The sequence below is a fragment of the Trifolium pratense genome, linkage group LG3, assembly GCF_020283565.1.
Source record: "Trifolium pratense cultivar HEN17-A07 linkage group LG3, ARS_RC_1.1, whole genome shotgun sequence".
NCBI lineage: Eukaryota > Viridiplantae > Streptophyta > Magnoliopsida > Fabales > Fabaceae > Trifolium > Trifolium pratense.
In genome coordinates this window covers 46,541,312-46,563,832 of record NC_060061.1, presented here as the reverse complement: position 1 = coordinate 46,563,832, position 22,521 = coordinate 46,541,312, and the positions used below count along the sequence as shown (strand labels likewise).

The 22,521-nt window shown below is 32.3% G+C and overlaps 2 protein-coding genes, 1 long non-coding RNA gene and 4 other non-coding genes across 10 annotated transcripts; 2 read left to right on the top strand and 5 right to left on the bottom strand.

The window, feature by feature from the left end:
- Positions 1-2,413: 2,413 nt before the first annotated feature.
- Positions 2,414-2,509, bottom strand: LOC123919218. The gene has a single exon (XR_006813128.1). It is a non-coding gene; the product is annotated as a small nucleolar RNA Z266 (small nucleolar RNA).
- Positions 2,510-2,604: 95 nt separating this feature from the next.
- Positions 2,605-2,696, bottom strand: LOC123919217. Its single transcript, XR_006813127.1, has one exon. It is a non-coding gene; the product is annotated as a small nucleolar RNA Z266 (small nucleolar RNA).
- A 110-nt stretch (positions 2,697-2,806) lies between these two features.
- On the bottom strand, positions 2,807-2,896 carry LOC123919216. Its single transcript, XR_006813126.1, has one exon. It is a non-coding gene; the product is annotated as a small nucleolar RNA Z266 (small nucleolar RNA).
- A 413-nt stretch (positions 2,897-3,309) lies between these two features.
- On the bottom strand, positions 3,310-3,383 carry LOC123919220. The gene has a single exon (XR_006813130.1). It is a non-coding gene; the product is annotated as a small nucleolar RNA R21 (small nucleolar RNA).
- A 394-nt stretch (positions 3,384-3,777) lies between these two features.
- LOC123917167 lies at positions 3,778-6,619 on the top strand. The gene is made up of 2 exons (XM_045968822.1): positions 3,778-4,075; positions 6,066-6,619. The coding sequence occupies exons 1-2, from the start codon at positions 3,913-3,915 to the stop codon at positions 6,344-6,346; spliced, it is 444 nt and encodes a 147-aa protein (XP_045824778.1). The 5' UTR covers positions 3,778-3,912; the 3' UTR covers positions 6,347-6,619.
- Positions 6,620-8,729: 2,110 nt separating this feature from the next.
- On the bottom strand, positions 8,730-12,780 carry LOC123917166. 3 transcript variants are annotated; one of them, XR_006812394.1, is made up of 10 exons: positions 12,516-12,780; positions 12,406-12,429; positions 12,122-12,201; positions 12,008-12,031; positions 11,061-11,910; positions 10,907-10,965; positions 10,753-10,806; positions 10,435-10,494; positions 9,857-9,995; positions 8,730-9,112 (listed from the first exon to the last, which is right to left on the bottom strand). It is a non-coding gene; the product is annotated as an uncharacterized LOC123917166 (long non-coding RNA). The 3 variants fall into 3 exon arrangements; XR_006812392.1 differs by having other exon boundaries at positions 8,791-9,112; positions 12,377-12,429; positions 12,516-12,642; XR_006812393.1 differs by lacking the exon at positions 12,406-12,429 and adding an exon at positions 12,377-12,405 and having other exon boundaries at positions 8,791-9,112; positions 12,516-12,642.
- Positions 12,781-13,678: 898 nt separating this feature from the next.
- Positions 13,679-21,386, top strand: LOC123917165 (tryptophan synthase beta chain 1). 2 transcript variants are annotated; one of them, XM_045968821.1, is made up of 5 exons: positions 13,679-13,937; positions 15,068-15,424; positions 15,916-16,358; positions 16,451-16,545; positions 20,931-21,386. In XM_045968821.1, exons 1-5 carry the CDS (start codon positions 13,761-13,763, stop codon positions 21,104-21,106), a joined length of 1,248 nt encoding a protein of 415 aa, XP_045824777.1. In that variant the 5' UTR covers positions 13,679-13,760; the 3' UTR covers positions 21,107-21,386. The 2 variants fall into 2 exon arrangements, with proteins under 2 accessions (XP_045824777.1, XP_045824775.1); XM_045968819.1 differs by lacking the exon at positions 20,931-21,386 and adding an exon at positions 17,859-18,451 and having other exon boundaries at positions 13,680-13,937.
- The last annotated feature ends 1,135 nt before the right edge of the window (positions 21,387-22,521 follow it).

The window sequence follows — 22,521 nt, the reverse complement described above, 5'->3', positions numbered from 1 at the left end:
ACATTACATAGGATAATCGAAAAAAATATATTACAGGGAATGAAACAAAACTGCTAAAATTGCACGGGAAAAAACCTATTAACCCTTATTTAAAAAACTGTATTTTCAAACCTTGTTATGTCTGATTAAAAAATAACCTTGTTGCTTATGTATTATAGCTTAATATTCAGTTTCGAGTAACATAAATTCCTCGGCAAGAAGAATGATGAATAACAAATTATTTTTCATAACTTTAAGTGAAACAAACTCACAACATATATGTTAATAGCATAAATTTTTCATAGCTTTGATAACATAAATTCTCTTTAGTATAGCCGGCCCTAATTTTTAGAGTGACAAACTTCTCCTTCCTCTAAGTTTTCTTCATCTTATTTCATTGAAAATGGGTGATTTCAGGTCTTTTTCGACCATTTGCATCTTTTTCTATTTATTTTAATTTAAATAAGTGTTTTCACATAGATTAGACTGTTTTTGGAGTCAAATTCAAATATCACATTATTAAGTTAAAATTTATAGCATTTCATTAATTAAAGTGGATTCTAACTTATAAATAAAAAAATGAATTAAAAGAGTAGATTTTTTAAAATTTTGACCCAACAGGCCAACCTATCACGTTCCAATTTTTAGCAAATTAAGCAGAACAAACAAACTAATAATAACAAATTTAAAATCCTAATTCACCCACCAAAAATGACGGGTCTCTAAAGTAACATGTAGTATTACTTTATTCTTATTTCTTTCTTTCTTTACCAAGTGAACATTCCATATATATCTGACAAAAGTAAAGTGCAATATGTTCAGTGTTGTTGAGTGAAATTCAAGCTTAAGAAGCAAAAGCACATTATTTCTTACACTTTTGGCTTTAGCCTAATATAAGGTTTTGTTTGGATCTCATCGTGTTTCTCGTTGCCTTGTTTTTTTTTTTTTTTTCTTTACGAATTCTCGTTGCCTTGTTGTTAGCTCTTTTTCTTTTCTTTCTTTAAGTACAATCTTTAAGTACAACCATTGGTCTATTGGAGCAATATTCTTATCTATATTTGTAAAAGTTTTCACATATTGTCTATCTTTTTTATGAGATATATTTTAGTATGCTCGGGTAGAATTAACTTTATTATTATAATCAATTCTAATTTGAATTAAAGGTTATCAAAATCGATTAACACATAAAATTGTCTAATTTTATATATTTAGGTATTAAAATCGTATTAAATTGGTGGTAAATTTATTTTTTGGTAAATTTGAGGATAAAATCTATGTTAAACGAGTTAATATATAGTGAAATGGGTGAAATCGAAAAAAATGAGTTAATTTATTTTTGTTTTACCTGTTTAAAAGTAATTAAAGTTTTTCTGTCAAAAAAAAAAAGTAATTAAACTTTTGTTTGATTACAAGTTTATAAGTATGACAATTTATTGGGACACAATTTGTCTCCTAAAAGATAAAGGTGATTTGGGTATAAAAAATCTAAATTATTTCAACCAAATTTTACTTTGTAAATGGAAGTGCAGAGGTTTGTGTGATCATATATAACATGGGAGCTTGGCTGATAATTTTTTGCACTCTAATCTTAGCAAGTCAAAGGTCAATCTTTGTGATGGCATGATATTATGAAGATCGGGGGAATTGAGAATGATGCATGGTTCAGGACTAACGTGAGCAATGACGCAGATAGCATGTGATGGGGGTTTACTCAATCAGGTATTTTTTCGGTGAATTCAACGTACGAGTTTCTTCACTTTCGCAAAGTTGTTGTGGCTATTGATGAAAACGTAGTGAAAGAAAGCTCTACAACAATTATGGTTAAATGATGTTCCATTTAAAGTGAGCATTTTTGGATGGAAGTTAAAACTCAAGTTTGAAAACCTTGCCAAGGTTAACACTATCCGATTTGACATATGTATGTATGAAAATCGTACGATGGTAAACTCATTTTTTAGTAATTGGTAAACTCAAGAAAAAAAATTTGTTCACCCCTTTTACTAATTAGATGTATCAACTGAAATTTGATATTCTTGTTTCCCTTCCTTAATAAGCATCATTATTTATAAATGCCACGATATTTTTTTTGTATTAAAATGCCACAATATATTCATATTATATGATATTTGATGAATACTTGAGAATAAAATATGATTAAGAATCTTGGGTGTTGTCCAATGAATAGAAGAAACTTGTTGCAGATGTTCATTGTGTAACAAGGAACGCCGCAACATGTTAAGTTTATTTTTACGTACCATCATGATTTCATTTTTTTACCAGTTCAAATAAACCGTCACCAAACCTAACCGTTTAAGAAAATAGACCAAAGTGGATTACAATATTTGCCTGTCGTTCAATCCTAATGGAGATTGCACAATTTGAGAAGACTATATGAAGCCAAATATTACACAAGACTAATATAAATTAAGCAAAAGATTATAAAGTCAGATATATCAAATGCCTCAAAAATGTTGAGTTCAAAAAGGATTACTCCTTTCACACATCTAATTGAATCATCATCCTTATATTTAATTTAATTTAATTCAAAAAGAAACATACTACTAATTACAAATCCAATAAACTTTTTTCATAAACAAAACTTAACAATCATTATTAAACAAAAGAAATTAACAAGTCAGACAGTTTGCCTCAAAAAATTGAGTTCAGAAAAGATTTCTCCTTTCACACATCTAATTGAATCATCATCCTTGTACAAAAGTCAAAATGTAATCAATAAAAATATAGACTAATTACAATTTATTTTATTTATAATTAAGACTAAAGAAATGATTTACTCCCTAATAGTACCAAAAAGTAAACATTCTATTAAGCAAGTCAGAAAGTTTGCCTCAAAAAATTGAGTTCAGCAAGGATTTCTCCTTTCATACATCTAATTGAATCATCATTCTTGCATTTAGTACTATTTTCCACCAATAATAAAATTGAAAAAAAGTATATAAAATTTAGTAAAAATGTTACCACTTGGTTGATGAGACATTATTAAAAAAATCACCAATGAAAATGAACTTTGAATCAGATAAATCAATAGGTCAATACTTACAAGAAGCAATTAACCAAAGACTTTTAACATGATAAAAAATCAGATTCAATGATAAAAGGGTCTATGCCTCATAAATAAATAAAAAAACAAGTGGTGAAAAAGAAAACATAATAGGAAAACCCTAATATGAAACCTTATAGAAATTTTAATTTTGCACAGCAATGACTCAAAACGCTTCCATTGTTTTGAAAGGCGATCTTAAGGGCTGTGCTTAAACATATAATTAATTAAAATAATTATACTAAACAAAAATTAAGAAAAAATTAGATAATCCCTCTGAATTAATTTCTCTTCAAGGAAATTCAGTCCACTACTTTAATGATTATAAATCATCATTGGGACAATCAAATTGATCACAGGAGATTCAGAAAAAACAAATCAGAGAAAAATAAGACAGTAAACATGATTGTAAAAAGACAAGAACAAAGAAGAAAGATTGAATTTTTAACATGTAATGAACAAAATTGAAAAAATTAAAGACAACCCAGAATAAAATTCTTAAAGAATTAGCATATGAGAGAATTGAAATTGAATTTATATGAACTGAATCAGAGAAAAAATTTAACCCTTTTGAATCTGAAGCGGCGCTACAGAAGACAACATCATGGTACGAGGGTTTTGGTTGTTATTTATAGGATAAAACATGGAGGTGAATTTCCAAATTTGTCCTTAATGTTTTTTTATAATGACACTTTAGTCCTTAGAGAAATATTTGGTTTGACTCGGGCGTTGGACTCGGTGACTCAGCTAGTGTCGGTGGAAAAAATCAAAACTTGTTAGAGTGAGAGTGTAGAAAACAAACACCCCATAAACCCAAAATCAGTGTGTTTCAAGAAAGTTCTGTTTTTTGGGTGTTTTCTTCAGTTTCAATCATGGAAGGGATGAAGCAGAAGATGATGGTGGTGGATTTGATGGTGTTGTTGATGATGTTATTTGCTTTGGGTGCAAGTGCTTGGACTGGTGAAATTCATGGAAGAGTTGTTTGTGATGTTTGTGGTGATTCTTCTCTTGGACCTGAAGATCATGTTCTTGAAGGTATTGTATAATCTCTCTCTTCAATTGGGATTTATCATTTATGTGAATTTTATATCATTTTTATTGAGTTTATGAAATGGGTTTTTTGTTTTTGTAATGTAAATTCTTTTAGTTGATATATAGCCTTATAATTCTCTACCAAAATGTTTGTAACTCACGAAATACTGACGCATATCCATTGAAAATGTTGATTTTGGATAATTCTCTATCAAATGCCTCAAAAATGTTGATTTTGGATAATAGTATTGTGGTATGAAATAGATATGTTTCAATATTGTTACTTTGCATTTGTCATTTTTTGAAGTTCATATCCATTGAATAATAATGACAAGAAGTAATCTCTAATTGTTGTGAAGATGTCTAATTTTTCTTTCTTACCCTTTTGTTTTTATGTAAGAGAACTGTTTGTATGTGTTGTCTAGGTTGATCTATGCAACTTACAATCACAATAATGTAGCAATTATGTTTAGTTAGAAATCTAAGATCAACGAATGCCGCGACTAGTTTTAATCAGTGATGTCCAAGGATTGCCTGTGCATTGCTAAAAAGGAAGTAGACTCTTGTGCATATTATTATTTATTAGGGCCTTATGGAACATCAGAAAACCTGATAGGTAGCCCCTTAGTAAGTGGTTTAGCTGGGAGGGATAGATGTAAAGGATGAATGACAGATACCATCTATCACAACAGACTTCTAAGAGTCTCCTTTGGGTTATTTCCTTTTCCTTCCTTTGGATCTCTAACAGAATTCAATTCTAGCTATCGTATTCCCCCTCCATTTCATCTGCCTCGTCATTGTGCAGGACACTCAATGATTAGTGTTCTTTCTTATACACCATCATTCAGGTGCTCGGTAGTAGTGAAGACAAAACTTACTGTTAACCCTGTTTGCTAGCGAGCATGTTAATCAACGAAAGTGTCTGTCTGAGTTGTTTTTGCATTCATAAACTCATTATCCCAAAAGGTTTCATACGTATAAGGATAACACTTTCTTTCATTCACTGCTTTTGTTGCAGCTCCCTTGTCATTCAAATTAAACTTTTGTTCGATGTGCATGATGAACCTTTGGGAACCTTGGTTATGTTAAAGTTTACCTCACAAGTAGCTGATTATTTTCATTTTCACAATTGGTAAAGAAACTGGGCAAACAGTTTCATGATTTAAGGCGAGACATGTTGTGTCCTTTTATCCTAAAAAGGGTTCATTTGTATGCCTTTGATGCGACGTCTCATGGATGTATTCTAAGGCTTTTTAGCAACATTTGATATTGGTTCTATGACTAGTTGACAAACCTAATTTATTGTTGTCTCCATAAAAAATGAGACTTTCTCTTATCCTAGTGTATGTGGCTTCTAAGTAAACCCCATTTTCATATTTAACCATTTTGGTAATGAGTCAGTTTGAATTTAAACAATGATACAACAAAGGACAGGTGAATGTGGTCAAATGGTCATCCTCTAGATTTGGTTTAGATCCTATGAAGTATTGACACTGACACAGTGACGCGTATACACTGCACACGACACTGACATGTAGACACCAATAATAATTTAATAAAATAGAAGTGATAATTGAATGTAATTGTAACCACATGTCTCATGTCGATATCAGATTCTAACACATGCTGGACACCAAAATCTCCTTCAATCCTAAGTGTCAGTGCTACATATATCTTTTATTATAAAAGGGAATGGATAAACGGGAAAAGGCTGGTGATATAGGGCTCCTGCCGTAGCAAGATCCAAGGAAGGGTTGGATCCATTACAGAACTATTGTAGGCAGTCTTACCTTACATTTGCAATAGATTAATTTCATGACTCAAACCCGTAAGGCTCTAACATCTAGTCACACAGAACAACTCCAACTTTTGTGCTAATATAAAAGGAAAGTGGGAAGAAAAAAATCGCACTCCAAACTTTTTGGTTTAAACTAGAATTGATTTTCCCTGGATTTATTTTGACATGGTTGGTTTTGAATGCTGTATAATGCAGGTGCTGAAGTTGCTGTTCTATGCATCACCAAGTCCGGCGAAGTTCTAAACTATCAAGCATTTACAGATGCTAAGGGGATATACACAGTAGCCGAGACAATGCCCGAGACTGATCGTTGGGATGCATGTCTTGCTCGACCAATCAGTAGTTTCCATGATCACTGCACAACTCTTGGTGGTGGTAGCGCAGGGGTGAAATTCAGTTACAATCATCCATCAGGGTATTCACATGCTGTCAGAACCTTTGTTTACAAACCTGTCAATGTTCCAACTTACTGCTGATATATACTACTACTTCCTTTTATTGTTCTGAATCTGTTAGTGAATTTGTTCTTGGTTGAACTATAATGAAAACAAATAAGTAGTATGTGCATTTGTTGCTATGTATTTATATAGAAAGCTTAGTCAAAGTAGAGCATGAAAGTTATTTAAATAATTGTATATGGTAATTTTATATTGAGTGATGGAAAATCATTTGTAAATGGCATTGTCATGGAGAGTAACAGAAATGAGGTGGATTAACCATGACTATATGAACATACAAATTAATGACAAGTATAGGTATACTTAATCTAGCTCAAAAGATTGAATTTTGAAAATAAAATTCCTACACTGAGAAATAATGGTGAACAATCAGCGCGAGGATAATTGAAGGTGTCTCGAAAGAAACACCCTGCAAACCTAAAATCTTTGACGCAATTGATAGTGTGGCATAAACTCGTGAACTTTCCCTTGGTTACCTTCAGAGTTCAGACAACGTTTCTAAATCAGAACTTTTCCTGCTATAAAACACGCCCATGATCATCTCTAACAGACTCTGAAGCCTACCATGCTCCGATCAAAAGAGAATGGTCGTGTCTATATTGCATTTAAAAGTTCCAGGAGAAGGTTTTAACCAACGAATTACATATATTGTCCCATTGTTGTGTTATTGATGTTGCAGAACTAGTTAGGAACCCGTGCAACGCACGGGCGAGGAGGATTTGATTATCTGATTAAATACAACACTTAGATAATTGGTAGTTAATATAACACAACCATATAAAAAAGACATGTAATAATATAATTGTTGTTATACTTAGAACATAAACCAACAAACAAACAACTTCCACTTTTAAAACCTACAATTTCTTCTATACAAAGTTGTTTCCATAGATTGACTTCACTTGAAATTCCTTCCCTTCAGCATCCATATGGGACACTCCCCGTGTTTTGTGTCAATAAACTGTCACTTTTAAAACCTACAATTTTTTCTATACAAAATTGTTTCCATAGATTGAGATAACTTGAAATTCATTCCCTTCAGCATCCATATGGGACACTCCCCGTGTTTTGTGTCAATAAACTTTCACTTTTAAAACATACAATTTATTCTATACAAAATTGTTTCCATAGATTGAGATAACTTGAAATTCATTTCTTCAGCATCCATATGGGACACTCCCCGTGTTTTGTGTCAATAAACTTTTACTTTTAAAACTTACAATTTCTTCTATACAAAATTGTTTTCAAAGATTGGAATAACTTGAAATTTCTTCCCTTCAGCATCCATATGGAATACTCCCCGTGTTTCGTGTCAATAAATTTTCACTTTTAAAACCTACAATTTCTTCTATACAAAATTGTTTCCATATATGGGACACTCCCCGTGTTTTGTGTCAATAAATTTTCACTTTTAAAACCTACAATTTCTTCTATATAAAATTGTTTCCATAGATTGGGATAACTTGAAATTCCTTCCCTTCAGCATCCATACGGGACACTCCCCGTGTTTTGTGTCAATAAACTGTCACTTTTAAAACCTACAATTTCTTCTATACAAAATTGTTTCCATAGATTGAGATAACTTGAAATTCATTCCCTTCGGCATCCATATGGGACACTCCCCGTGTTTTGTCTCAATAAACTTTCACTTTTAAAACCTACAATTTCTTCTATACAAAATTGTTTCCATAGATTGGGATAACTTGAAATTCCTTTAATTCAGCATCCATATGGGACACTCCCCGTGTTTTGTGTCAACAAATTTTCACTTTTAAAACCTACAATTTATTCTATATAAAATTGTTTCTATAGAATGGGATAACTTAAAATTCAATCCCTCTATAATATTGACATTTCACGAGGAGTGCCAAAAGGTAGCGTGTTGTAAGAATTGAACAATAAAGAGTGACAAAATTTTTAACTATCAATGGTCTTTCGTTTTGTTTTCTTCATTTCAAATCAAGGATACTGCCTATTGCCTACTATTCTTTGTTCCTTTTCAAAGTGAATGTTTACACTATACCAAAGAAATTTTTCCGAAATAGAAATATGCTAACTTTTACATATAACTGGATATATAACTAATCCATTAATTTCAGAAAGAAAAAAAAATAAAAAATTAAGATAAAACTATGCTTCACTTACTTCATTTTCTTGGTATTTTTATGTTTGTAAACTTATAAGTTATATCTATATCCATTAAAAGATAATATACTTGTAATCCTACACTACACTACAAAAAAGAAAAAAAAAAAACGTTAGTACTTCTATGTTTTTCTCACATATTAACATGTTCTTTTGGTGAGAATGTGGTATGAGAGACAGTAATTCTCAAATATTTTGTGCAGAAATTAAGCATTACTTCTTAGATAATAGAAATATAAATGTACTTCTTCAAATATTCTTCAATGTACTTGTTAAGAAATAGAATGAAGTTATTACTACAACTAAGGTTACATAATTCACTTGCCCAAGGATAGAATACATAATAAGAAAAAAATTAAATCATAGTTTTCGTAAAACCCTAAAATACATAACTTTTGTCTAACTCCAAATTCAAAATTTAAGTCATTGCATAATAATCTCTTCAAATATAGAGTCAACAAATTGAATGTGTGGTTTTAAATGTATGATAGCATATATGTACATTACACGATCCTCCCTATACTATGCATCAGTTTTACCATTCTATTCCTTTTTCTTCTCCTTATCCCTCAACGTTCTTATCATGTGCATCAGTGTCTTATTCTATCTTCTCAAAAAGCATACCTACTATAGGTGCACCTGCAATAAAAGAAGTGTGTCAAATATATGATATGAAAGTTGAGAAAGTAAAGTAACAAAATGCAACATGTTTCATCAAATAGTAGGTCAAATATATGGTATGAGAGTTAAGTAACAAAAGGAGTATGTTCCGTCCAAAATACATGCACCAGTTTTTGTGTAAAAGCTCCCAAACTTGAAACACAATTTTCTTAACTAATTCAAAGTCTTATATAATGACAATAGAAACCATAGTTCATGTGCAGAAAATGTAACATAATCAAAGCAAATATAGTGAAAATAAGCTTAATCCATTATTGCAAGCCTTGAACTCATTGAGTCATGCTGAAGGGCATATGCATGATGCATGGTTTTTAATGTAACAATCCTAGATTCAGCAAGAGTTTATCTATCAAATACTTCTTAGCAAACAATATGTGTTGTTAGATGCAGGATAGAGATGATAGTTGCAGGATAATGAAGATGGATGCCAAGCTAGCTGCTAGCATGCATGCACTGATAATTGACAGCACAAAAAGCCATATGATTAGAAGCACCATTGAGCTATAAGCCCCTTGGTATTTCTAAGTAAAATAATTACAAAAATCTAAACCTTAGATGGACTACCAAGTCTGATTGAACACACATCACATATAATCTCATGAATCATGAATATAATTAAAAAAAAAAACTACAAAACCAAAAGCAATGAGAATTAATGCCATTTCATGTTATACAAAACCAAAATGTAGTTCAAAGAAATACCATTGAAAAAACTACCGGCAAAGTGAGCTGAATAAGGATCTTTGTAAGCAATAAGGCACGCATCAGCCGTATTTTTTCCATTTTCATCCGTGTACATCCATCGATCTTTATAACCCCTCTTCTGCTTTATTCTTCCAACCTATGCAATTAAAACACATGTAACAAAATGTCTAAAATGTTGAGGCCTCTAATCTAATAGTACTTCACAAAGGGAATGAAAAAATAAACTTATTTCCACCAGTACAACAGGGTCGCATTTCTTACATAAAGCACAATTCAATATGTATTTCAAAAATATGGTCATGCATTACAATGAGACTGAAGTTACTCTGTAAGAGGCACTTCCATGTAAAATAGTCCTGATAGTAAATTGACGCAAATAAAAAGTGCAAAAGTCAATTGATGAACGCACAAGGAACATATATACTTATTTAGTCATAAGCTCTTTTGTTGCATCTTCAATTTTAAGATAAAAGATCACCAAAGAAGCATAAAAAAATAAGTTATTAAATGTCAATGTCTATATATCTATATCTATATATAAAAAATGAAGGTATAAATGTATAATGGCATCTTACCCCTGTTTCTTTGACTTTTTCGAGCAGTAAAAGATCCAACTTTCGAAATTAACAAAATCTCTGCATTTAAAAAAGAACAGCAAAATCATCATAATGAACAATAAACCCCAATAATGGATCCAAAGTTGTATAATTTGATTATTTCCAAGTGTCAAATAATGGATGAAAATGAATATAGAAAAAGTCAGAAAAGCCAATATTTTTTAATCGAAATTTGTGTGTTCTTTAATTTGTGAAAACATTTCCAAAACTAATTCAAGAATATTACTTTCATCAAAGAGAATGCAATAATGGTAACAATCTTTGGATATCTCTCACCTGATTGTGTCATGCGAGAGAGAGCGATTCCTTCGATCAGGTATCAAAACTTTACTACTAATGAGTGAATGAAAAGAAAAAACAAAACAGAAAGCGGATTAGAAATGCCAATGAAGAAAATTAGGGATTTGGAAAAGAACAAAACTAAAATTACCTGTGGGATGGGTCTTGAAACAGGTTGGAGGATTAGATTGAGAAGATTGAGAAGAAAACCTAATTTGCAAACAGACACAAGATTAAACATGTCACATAAAAATCAGATGATGAAATTAAATCATAAAATAACATATGGAGAAGCAAATCGAAACCTTTGAAGATTGTGGTTTGTGCCATCCAAGATGGTTGATTCATGGAGAGAGACGAAGTTCAAAGGAATCAACAAAAAATGGAGAGAGATGAGTAAGAAAGTGAGTTTAGATATTGAAAAAGAGTGGGATAAATTGAATTTTGAAATTGATTCCAACAAAGCAGAAATACAACAATAGTAGCAACATATAAAACAGGTATTAGCGCGGCAACATTTGGCTTTTGAGAGAGACAGATGAAAAGGACGTTACAACTTACAACCATGCTTCTGTCTCTCATTTGTTTTAATGTTCATGGAGAAGAAATACATTCAATCAAACTAACTTATTACTTATAAAAAAGTTTATAGATCGAATGAAATTAAAATTTTGAAATAAAAAATTAAAATTTAGAAAAAAAAAATCTTATGAAAACTACTGGTATATCAATTTGGTTTTCTCCTCAATTAAAGTTTACAAATAACAAATAAAACAAATTAAAATTGAAACAAATCAAATCCAAAAAAAAAAATTGATACAAATCTAAAATTTAACAAAAACAAATCGATCATATTGTGGTGGAGAAAACCATCTAAATCCCACTAACAACTCCTAAAAGGTAGAGATTATTAACTAAAACATAGAAACAAATCCTAATAAATATATAATTAAATAAAATCCTAATTATCTAGTGTAACTAAATTTTCCATCTAATAACCACAACCAATTGAAGAACAAAAAAACATGATATATATGATTGTCAAGGTAAGAACATAAATAGTACTTACAATCAAGAGAGGCATAGTGTTGCTATATTTTTCTTTAATCAATTAAACTTTATAAAACTTACCCAGTCAAATCCTAATTTGTAAACCTGACAAACAATAAAACATTCCAAACATAACTACTCAAATAATAAACATCAGCTAAATACTACTCAAATACAATCAATTAAAGTTCAGAAAACTTACCCAATCAAACCCTAATTTCGGAACCTGAACAAACAATAACATTCCAAAAAAAAATAAATCAGAATATGAAATCAAATGATGAAATAAGGAAGGGATTGAGAAGCAAGTTAAAACCTTTCTATATGAAGAAGCTGAAGAAACCTTCATGCTTATACATCAAATCCATAAAGTATGTTCATAAGGTTTTGTGACTTCTGAATCCAAATATACGAATAATAATAATGAAAATCATTGTATTCCAAATTTATCAATAAAATAGAAACAATATGAATCAAAGAACAAACAATGTAATAATACAGGGGATGAATAAAAAAATTCAAAACATGAGATGAATGTAATCCATATAAAAGATAAAAAGGGATTACTTACAGATTGACGAATCCTAAATTATCTGTTACCTGAAGATTGCAATGGAAGTGAACCTGTGAGAAAACAAGGCATTAACTAATCATTAACCATGGAAGTTAATCTGTAACAAAGTGAAAACAAAGAGAAAAAAAATTGTTACCTAGTGGAGGATTTGATTGAGAAGAGAACTTAATGAAATCAATGAGAAAGAAAGTGACGGCAGCGAAGGTGTTGGTGGTGGTGAAGATATCAGAGAGGATGAGAGAGATGATGAGAGAAGAATTGAAATCCATGAGAAAGAAAGGGAGTTATGATATTGAAGAGAGGAAGAATTTGAAATTTGAAATTTGAAATTGATTCCAACCTAATTGAAGTTTTTGGATTCTAGCATGAAAAATCTGCCGTGAAAGGGACGTTCTTCTGCTTCTTTGTTTTTTTTGTTTGGCTGAAGCTTTTCTTCTTTCAAGGATTGGGCTTTGCTGGGCCAGATTGTGTTGGACTCAATGTATTTGGCCCAAAATTGCAGAACAGAAGAGGAGGGAAAAACAATTCAAAATATTGCCCAGAAGAAGTAAAGTTTTTGGCATTTTGTCCAGCAAGAATTTGCTATGAGTGCCTGTGAGCTTGACACTTGTCAAAACTTTCCTTAAAGCTGAGTTCAATTTGTGTAGTTGTAAAGATTGGGACTCTTTAGCATGATGTCAATGCTGCAAAAACATGGCCGCACGCGTTATAACATGTGATGGTTATATTTTCAATTTTTCCATACGCAAGTCGAGTCATCGGCTTCCTTCTTGCTGACGAAGCAGTAGTCACAGTTCAAAACTCGCCATATACAATGGTGTTGAATTATGGTGTTGAAGAGTTGAAAATCATTGGAAGTGATGTGGAGGAGAGAAGTGTTGAAAGGGTTCAACATAGTTGAATGAAAAAAGGAGGGACATGTGGCGGCAGATGATTTAATACTTTCAACTTAATTATTTCAAATTTTTAAGTTGAGTATTAAACGATTTGTTTTCTCTATTTATTTCCTTTGTATAAATATTGTTAAAACAAAATAGTTTCACTTAAGTTCATACCGAGATAGAGCGGAATGAGAATACTCAAACCTCATGGGTAGTAGAGCTGTAAAAATAGGTTTGACTATTAGGCGCGCCATTAACCTTATTCTAAATTTACAAAATTATTCCTTCTTTATTAAAAAAATTATTATTATTCCTTATAGCAAAACCCATTATAATTATTATTAACACAATTTTTTTTAAAATATTCTCTCACCTCCCCCTCCAAAACCCTTTAATTGAGTCTCAACCTTCAATTGACCTCAAGTGTACTGTACCATTCAAATTGATCCTTTAATTTAAATCCCTCAAAATTACAACTTTCTCCTTTTTCTTCCAATCCAATGGAGAACCACATCAACAACAACAACAACAACACCGGTTCAGTCCTATCTCAAAGACCCGATTCGTTTGGCCGGTTCGGGCGGTTTGGTGGCAAGTATGTCCCTGAAACTCTCATCCATGCTCTCACCGAACTTGAAACTGCATTCCATTCCCTTGTTTCCGATCAAGACTTTCAGGTTCTTTGTTACTTTTCTTTTACTTTCTCATTTTCCTTCATTACCTTCCAATCCCAAAATGACTTGGGGTCTATTTTGATTTTCTTAACTGAGCTTATCTACCAACAGTTGTTAAATTTTTTGAACTTCAAAGAGGTTATGGAAATTGCTTATCACATGTTCATATAAACTCTTCAAAATAACTTATAAAAACATTTTATTTTACTTTATTTTATAGAAATAGCTTATATGATACTTAATGCTTACTCGCAAAATTTGGTCAAAGAAAGTTGATGTCTTTTGGCCTGTTTGGATAAACAGCTTATTTGCAGCTTATAGCATTAGTGCATATCATGATAAGCGCCTATGTATAAGCTTACATAAGCTATTTTTATAACATCAGATTAAATTAAGTTGTTTGTGTATATGCTATAAACTATTTTTATAAGCTATCTTGGAGAACTTATTAAAATAAGCTGAAAAAAGCTTATGAAAAATATCATTAGCTGTTTTTAGCAAATCTGTCAAATAGTCTCATAAAACTTATGCCAGTAAATAAGCTCAAATAAGTCAAATCCAAATAGGCCTTTGGTTCACAATTTTCACCAAATACATCAATTTTCTTTGATCAACTTTTGCTTATATTTGAGACCGGAGTAGTATGCTATAATCACTTAATTAAGCTGTTTATTCAAATGTTGCCTTAATAGCTTTTTGTAAAGAATAATCAAATGGATATCTTCAGAGTCCAAAATAGTTTATGAATTTTGTAGAAATAGGTTGGTGGGATGGACTAGGGAGTTACTGTTCTTTCCTTATTGTTTTGTGGCAAATTTACCTGCTTGATGACCCTTATTTAAAAATTATCCAAAACACTAATGACAGCAGAATTTGTCACCAGAAGTAGAAGCTCATGGTCCTCGTTGTCCTGACCTCAGGGTCTAATGGAGGAGAACCGTGAACTTCTACTTCTATGGCAGCAACATTGGTAGTCTTTGAAGTTTCAAACGATTTTCAAGTTTTTATCTATCACATGTAGAACACTCTTTGTTTAGTTACCTTTGAATCTTGAAACCCGTTTGGATAATTCAGTTTTTATGAATAAAACTAAAATGGGTATCTTCAGAGATTAAAAAGTTTGGTTTTTGCAGAAAGAGTTAGCTGAGGTTCTGAAGGACTATGTGGGTAGGGAGAGCCCTCTTTACTTTGCTGAAAGGCTGACAGAGCACTACAAGCGTAGTAACGGTGAAGGGCCACAGGTGTATCTAAAGAGGGAGGATCTCAACCACACTGGTGCTCACAAGATCAACAATGCTGTTGCTCAGGCTTTGCTTGCCAAGAAGTTGGGGAAGAAGAGGGTTATTGCTGAAACTGGTGCTGGTCAGCATGGGGTAGCAACTGCGACCGTATGTGCTCGGTTTGGGTTGGAATGTGTTGTTTATATGGGTGCTCTAGATATGGAAAGACAGGCCCTTAATGTGTTCAGAATGCGCCTTCTTGGTGCTGAGGTATGTTGTTAGCCAATGACTACTTGTTTCTACTTGTTCATGTGAATGGATGAATGAATGATCTTCTATGTGCCTTGACCTGGTGGCTGTCAAGTTAGTGTTCCATACAGTCTTTTGGTATATGAACAATGTACATTATTTTGTGCCTTTCTAAGTTGATTCTTTCTCTAAATATTGGAATTGATTGGGAGGCTTGTGTGTGTGTGTGTGTGTTTCAGTCTCAAGTTGAGGTAACTATTTGGTAAGTTAATATTGTAGACTTGGGAATAGGTATCTGATTGTCAATGTTGGGTTCATCCACTCCACTGCATGTTGACCTGAAAATATTTGTTTGGCCATTTTAGTATAAACTTTTGTTTTTGGTAGATCCAAATGGCATTGTTTCATGCATGTAGTTGAAATTAAACAATAGGATAAGACTGTTGTATGTCTTACGAGGTTATTGATAGTTTACTCGCTGAGCTTAATAATTAGGTAATTTTGTGATGTAGGTGAGAGCTGTACATTCAGGAACTGCTACGCTGAAAGATGCTACATCAGAAGCTATAAGGGATTGGGTGACAAATGTGGAGACAACACATTACATTTTAGGTTCGGTTTGTGGGCCACATCCATATCCTATGATGGTAAGAGAGTTTCATGCCGTGATAGGGAAAGAAACTAGAAAACAAGCATTGGAAAAATGGGGAGGAAAACCAGATATTCTGGTAGCATGTGTTGGTGGTGGTTCAAATGCCATTGGTCTTTTCCATGAATTTATTGATGACCAAGATGTTAGGCTGATTGGAGTCGAGGCTTCCGGATTAGGCCTTGAAAGTGGCAAGCATGCTGCTACGTTAACAAAAGGAGAAGTTGGGGTTTTGCATGGAGCAATGAGCTATCTTTTGCAGGATGATGATGGACAAATAATTGAGCCTCACTCTATCAGTGCAGGGTAATTCATTTTGATGATATTTGGTTAGCATTTTCTTGGTGTTTTTTTAGATTTTGGTATTCCAGTTTTCATTTCTTGTTTTCATTGTATAGGTTGGACTATCCAGGAGTTGGACCAGAGCATAGTTTCTTGAAAGATGCTGGGCGTGCTGAATACTACAGTGTTACTGACGAAGAAGCACTGGAAGGTAAAGCTACCCTATATTCATTGTTTTGTCAAATGTACAATGATATGTGTAGCAGATAATTAGTCGAAAATTTAGTTGTACAACAAGAAGAACAACCACAAAATCAGTGTTGTCAAATAGTGGCATTATTGCGCCATAGCACAGCAGAGTTTGGACAAACTCCCATTGGTCAGTGATACATGATTGACAACTTGTACAAATAGTAGTCAAATTGTAGCAATAGCGGTGTTATAAGGCTGTAGCGTAGTGAATTTGAACAAACTATTATTTTCTGTAATCCGTGATTGACAACTTTGATCCAACCTTATCTCACTGGGTGGGTAGATACATATATATCAAATGACATCATAATTCCCTATCATGTATCAATCTTGTGAATTTTGGTTGTCATCAAATGAAACGGAACAGAAATAATGAAGTGGTCTGAAGTCTAAGAAAAAACAAATTTAAAACAAGTGGCCACTTCTACGGAGTATATGAATTTCCCACCTTTAGAGTATCTTCAATAGGGGACAGGGTATCTAAGTGAGTTTCATTGAATGATAAACTCGTTCCTTATTTTTTTTCCTCCCCATTGGAGGAACTTGACATGACAAAGTGGGTAGCAGAAAAATTGTTGAAGTAGCTTAAATAATAAGATATCCTATCATCATTAACATATGATACCTTATTTTTCTCAAAAAACCACTGGAGCAAAATGTGTGAGTTGCATAAATACGACGTAGCGTTATAGGGACCACTTATTAGTGTTCAAAACTCAAAGTAGGTTCCTTAAAAAAAGAATCACAAAATCCTTTATTTGTTTGAATTCTATATATATTATTTTTATGTTTAATGGCAAATTGTTAGTATGTTAATTGTTACAAAATGTTAGTTTTTTTTTCTCTTAGCGAGGACTTGAACCCTGGACCTCCAACTTCTTAACCCTTAGCATTGGGATTTGGGATCCATTTAGACTTGCAGTTTGAGAAGATAATGTTCTATGATATCAACGGCATTTGTTTCCCTTTGCATTAATGTTTTATTTTAGAAAATATGAATGTGACAAATCTTAAGTGTGACCACCTTAAACATCATTTTTAGTGATCTGTCAAAAATAACATTGTTGCTTTACAATGTCAGCCACCATTTACCACCACGAAACTAGACCTTATATAGCTTTATCAAAGGTCACAAGTTGCAGTTGTTTTTTACATGTGGTACTCCGTCTAGAATCTATTATAAGTATAAATAACTACTTTCACACTTCTTAATGATGACAGTAGAGTAGTATGATGTTTTTGTCTCATATTTGGGTACTTTTGAATCTGCAGCTTTTAAGAGAGTATCTCAGTTGGAAGGAATAATTCCAGCTTTGGAAACATCGCATGCGCTGGCTTATTTAGAGAAACTATGTCCAACCCTTCCAAATGGAACTAAGGTTGTGGTTAACTGCAGTGGTAGAGGAGATAAGGATGTTCAAACTGCTATCAAGTACTTGAAAATTTGAAAACTGTATACACGATCGAGTCTCCACCCAGGATAGTTGAGCAGTTCAGAGAGTGGCCTTCTTTCTTGTTGAGATTGCTGTGAAGTGAAGTTCCCTGAGTTTGAGGAGGATCACTTGTGAAAGAATTTCAGTTTGTGGAAACCAGTGTATGCTTAGGAATTTTCTAAATGTTGCCATTACAAAGCATCAAAGGATACTGTCATTGTTTAATTTGAAGAATAAATTAGCATGGAGTCATGCAAGCCTATGTATGATAGATAAATTATAGATATAGTTTTAGCAGAATGAGGTATTGTCTACCTATCTTTACGGATTCTCTGCAGGGCACTATTCACCGGATGATGTCCAATGGACATCCCAGCCCTTTAATTTGTTTTGGCACAACTTAAAAAAAAAATGAAAAAGTATTGTGTGGTTTCTTCATATATAATTTATTTTCTGCTCAAGAATTAGAATGCTTGTTATCCTCAAGTTTATGTACTCTGGATGTCTTGCATTAGAGCATTTTAATGGGGTTAGAAATAAAGAATCAAAGTGGGTATACTATATATTATTTTTAGCGTGTTCAAATTGCCACGTTGGATGTAAACAATTTATAGTTAATTTATGTAGATTTTATTTGAAGATGTTTTCTCTGTGGACCCCGTGTTTCTTTTATACCTCTGAATTTTCAATTTTGTTTTTGAAAAAATTTCGGTTTGTAGAAACTGAAGTTTTTTTTTTTTTTTTGCCTTGAAAACAAATTTCAGTTTCTAAAAACCGAAATTTAAGCTGAATTTACACTAGAAAAAATTCGGTTTCTGCAAGGGTAAAATTAGAATATTTGTGGGTATAAAAGAATCACAGGGTCGAGAGAGAAAACATCTTATTTGAATGGTGGTTGTTTATAGAGAACTCAAATTTGACCTCACATATTTAGATATTTACTTTTCCCACCCTACTCATTCTAGGGCGCGCCCTACCAAATTATCAATATACTCCGGTCGTCCGCTACTTAAGTAGTGGATTCTATGTAGGAGGGTTTTTTTTTCAAAAATCTAATTTTTATAACATCCGCTATCCGCTGCTTAAGTAGTGGATTACAAGTACGGTTTCGATTACAATCAAGTTATAAGGATTGTTTTTCTCAAAAAAAAAATGTTATAGGGATTGACAACTTGTTGCTCCATTTAATTCATTCAATTGTCGTTTGTTTTGGTTTTCACATTTTTTATATCATTGTTTCAGGAAGCAATCATGTTTTGATTTTCATTTTTTCCTTCACCTGAAATCATTGTTTCAGGAAGCATTGAAACCATTACTATGCTGTTTGTGTTGAATACTTGTATTAGCTTATTTGTATTGGAATGTATTGGCTTTAGTTGTATGGGCAGCCTAGTTGGTGGTTTAGTGTCTCTTCTTCTCTTTTCTTGACTGCATAGCAGAGGTTTTGTAGAGTGCTGTTTTAGACCTTTGATTTGGTGGCCTTGTTCCATGCACTGGTGTTGTTCTTGTAACCAGACACTTCTAGTGAATTTTGCACACATTGTGCTCAATTCACTCTTTAATATATTCAGATTTTTTTTTTCTTTCAAATTTCACATTTTCATGTTATCGGGTGTTTTCTCACATTGTTATAACGTCCGCTTAAGTAGCGGATTTTATAACAATCTTGATAGGGTGTTTTCTCACATTGTTATCACGTCCGTTATTTAAGTAGCGGATTTTATAACAATCTTGGTAGGGTGTTCTTTTCTTAAAGAATTTTATTTTTATAACGTCCGTTACTTAAGTAGTGAAGGGTAAAATGAGAAATTCGTAGAGTGCACGAGTAACCGGTAGGTGAAAAAATTAATTCTCACATATTTATCCATAGTGATGTTGGTTGGTGGAGGTGGTAGAAACATAAAAGTTAAGAGGTATTGTGAACCGTCATGGGTAGAAATGGTAGTGATTGAAACATAAAAGAAAACAAAAGAATAAAGTTTTAAAAGGTGAAATTGTGTATGAAAAAATGTTAATTAGTACTATATAATATTAGGAAGAGAAAAAAATAGCCATTAGTTAGAATTGTGGTGGTAAAATGTTTAGGCTAATTAGCCAATGGATTTAATCTAGTGACGAGAGATTTAAGTAGTATAAGAGACTGGAACTATTTATAGAACACTTACTAAATCATAATTTTTTTCCGATATTAATAAAGTATAAAAAATGTAATCAATAATGTTAATGATCCTCTTCGTTCGACTTTATTATCCAACTTAGTTAGACCTTAGTTTATTTTTTCTTCTTTTATCAATAAAAAATAAATACCACTTATTATCTCTTGTAGTTAGACCTTAACCATTTTTTTGTGATTCATCTATTGGAGACAGGTGGTTTTGGATATTTTTTATCCGAAATCCCTCCTCTTCATCGTTTCTTCTTGTCACTTATTTAAATAAGTGTTATTTACATATATTTGAGTTATTATTTTTTGTTTTTTGTCGCCTAGCGTTGTTTGGTTTATTTGTCGTTTTGTGCGATGTTTTTTTATTGTCCCGCTTTTGTGCGGTGTATTAATGTTTGGTTTTTTTATTGTCACTTGTTGTTTGGTTTTTTTATTGTCACTAATGTATTAATGTTTTATTTTAGAAAATATGAATGTGACAAATCTTAAGTGTGACCACCTTAAACATCATTTTTAGTGATCTGTCAAAAATAACATTGTTGCTTTACAATGTCAGCCACCATTTACCACCACGAAACTAGACCTTATATAACTTTATCAAAGGTCACAAGTTGCAGTTGTTTTTTACATGTGGTACTCCGTCTAGAATCTATTATAAGTATAAATAACTACTTAAACACTTCTTAATGATGACAGTAGAGTAGTATGATGTTTTTGTCTCATATTTGGGTACTTTTGAATCTGCAGCTTTTAAGAGAGTATCACAGTTGGAAGGAATAATTCCAGCTTTGGAAACATCGCATGCGCTGGCTTATTTAGAGAAACTATGTCCAACCCTTCCAAATGGAACTAAGGTTGTGGTTAACTGCAGTGGTAGAGGAGATAAGGATGTTCAAACTGCTATCAAGTACTTGAAAATTTGAAAACTGTATACGATCGAGTCTCCACCCAGGATAGTTGAGCAGTTCAGCGAGTGGCCTTCTTTCTTGTTGAGATTGCTGTGAAGTGAAGTTCCCTGAGTTTGAGGAGGATCACTTGTGAAAGAATTTCAGTTTGTGGAAACCAGTGTATGCTTAGGAATTTTCTAAATGTTGCCATTACAGAGCATCAAAGGATACTGTCATTATTTAATTTGAAGAATAAATTAGCATGGAGTCATGCAAGCCTATGTATGATAGATAAATTATAGATATAGTTTTAGCAGAATGAGGTGTTGTCTACCTATCTTTACGGATTCTCTCCAGTGCACTATTCACCGGATGATGTCCAATAGACATCCCAGCCCTTTAATTTGTTTTGACACAACTTAAAAAAAAAATGAAAAAGTATTGTGTGGTTTCTTCATATATAATTTATTTTCAGATCAAGAATTAGATTTAGAATGCTTGTTATCCTCAAGTTTATTTACTCTGGATGTCTTGCATTAGAGCATCTTTAATGGGGTTAGAAATAAAGAATCAAAGTGGGTATACTATATTATTTTTAGCGTGTTCAAATTGCCACGTTGGATGTAAACAATTTATAGTTGATTTATGTAGATTTTATTTGAAGATGTTTTCTCTCCGGACACGTGTTTTTTTTATACCCTAGAATTTTCAATTTTGTTCTTGAAAAAACTTCGGTTTGTAGAAACCGAAGTTTTTTTGCCTTGAAAACAAATTTCGGTTTCTAAAAACCGAAATTTAAGCTGAATTTGCACTAGAAAAAATTCAGTTTCTGCGAATCGAATTTTTCTGCAAGGGCAAAATTGGAATATTGGGGTATAAAAGAATCACGGTGGTCGGGAGAGAAAACATCTTATTTGAATGGTGGTTGTTTATAGAGAACTCAAATTTGACCCCACATATTTAGAGATTTATTTTTCCCACCCTACTCATTCTAGGGCGCGCCCTACGAAATTATCAATATACCCTGCCGCCCGCTACTTAAGTAGCGGGTTCTATGTAGGAAGGTGTTTTTTTTTTCAAAAATCTAATTTTTTTAACATCCGCTAAGTAGCGGATTACAACTTTTACACTTTAAATTTCTGGAGAATTTTTTAGTTCAAGTTTTCGCTATTGATGTGTTGTTCAAGTACGGTTTCCATTACAATCAAGTTATAAGGATTGTTTTTCTCAAAAAAAAAAAAAAAAAAAGTTATAGGGATCGACAACTTGTTGCTCCATTTAATTCATTCAATTGTCGTATGTTTTGGTTTTCATATTTTTTATATCATTGTTTCAGGAAGCAATCATGTTTTGATTTTCATTTTTTCCTTCACCTTAAATCATTGTTTTATAAGTCCTATGTATAAGCTTACATAAGCTATTTTTATAAAATCAGATTAAATTAAATTGTT

What these genes read in the sequence shown, in the direction of transcription:
- LOC123917165 (XM_045968821.1), top strand. Translation starts at nt 13,761, where the DNA reads ATGGAGAACCACATCAACAACAACAACAACAACACCGGTTCAGTCCTA. An exon ending in TGCGCCTTCTTGGTGCTGAG is followed by an intron (nt 15,425 to 15,915) that starts GTATGTTGTTAG and finishes TTTGTGATGTAG; the next exon opens with GTGAGAGCTGTACATTCAGG. An exon ending in CCTCACTCTATCAGTGCAGG is followed by an intron (nt 16,359 to 16,450) that starts GTAATTCATTTT and finishes TTCATTGTATAG; the next exon opens with GTTGGACTATCCAGGAGTTG.
- LOC123917167 (XM_045968822.1), top strand. Translation starts at nt 3,913, where the DNA reads ATGGAAGGGATGAAGCAGAAGATGATGGTGGTGGATTTGATGGTGTTG. An exon ending in TGAAGATCATGTTCTTGAAG is followed by an intron (nt 4,076 to 6,065) that starts GTATTGTATAAT and finishes TGTATAATGCAG; the next exon opens with GTGCTGAAGTTGCTGTTCTA.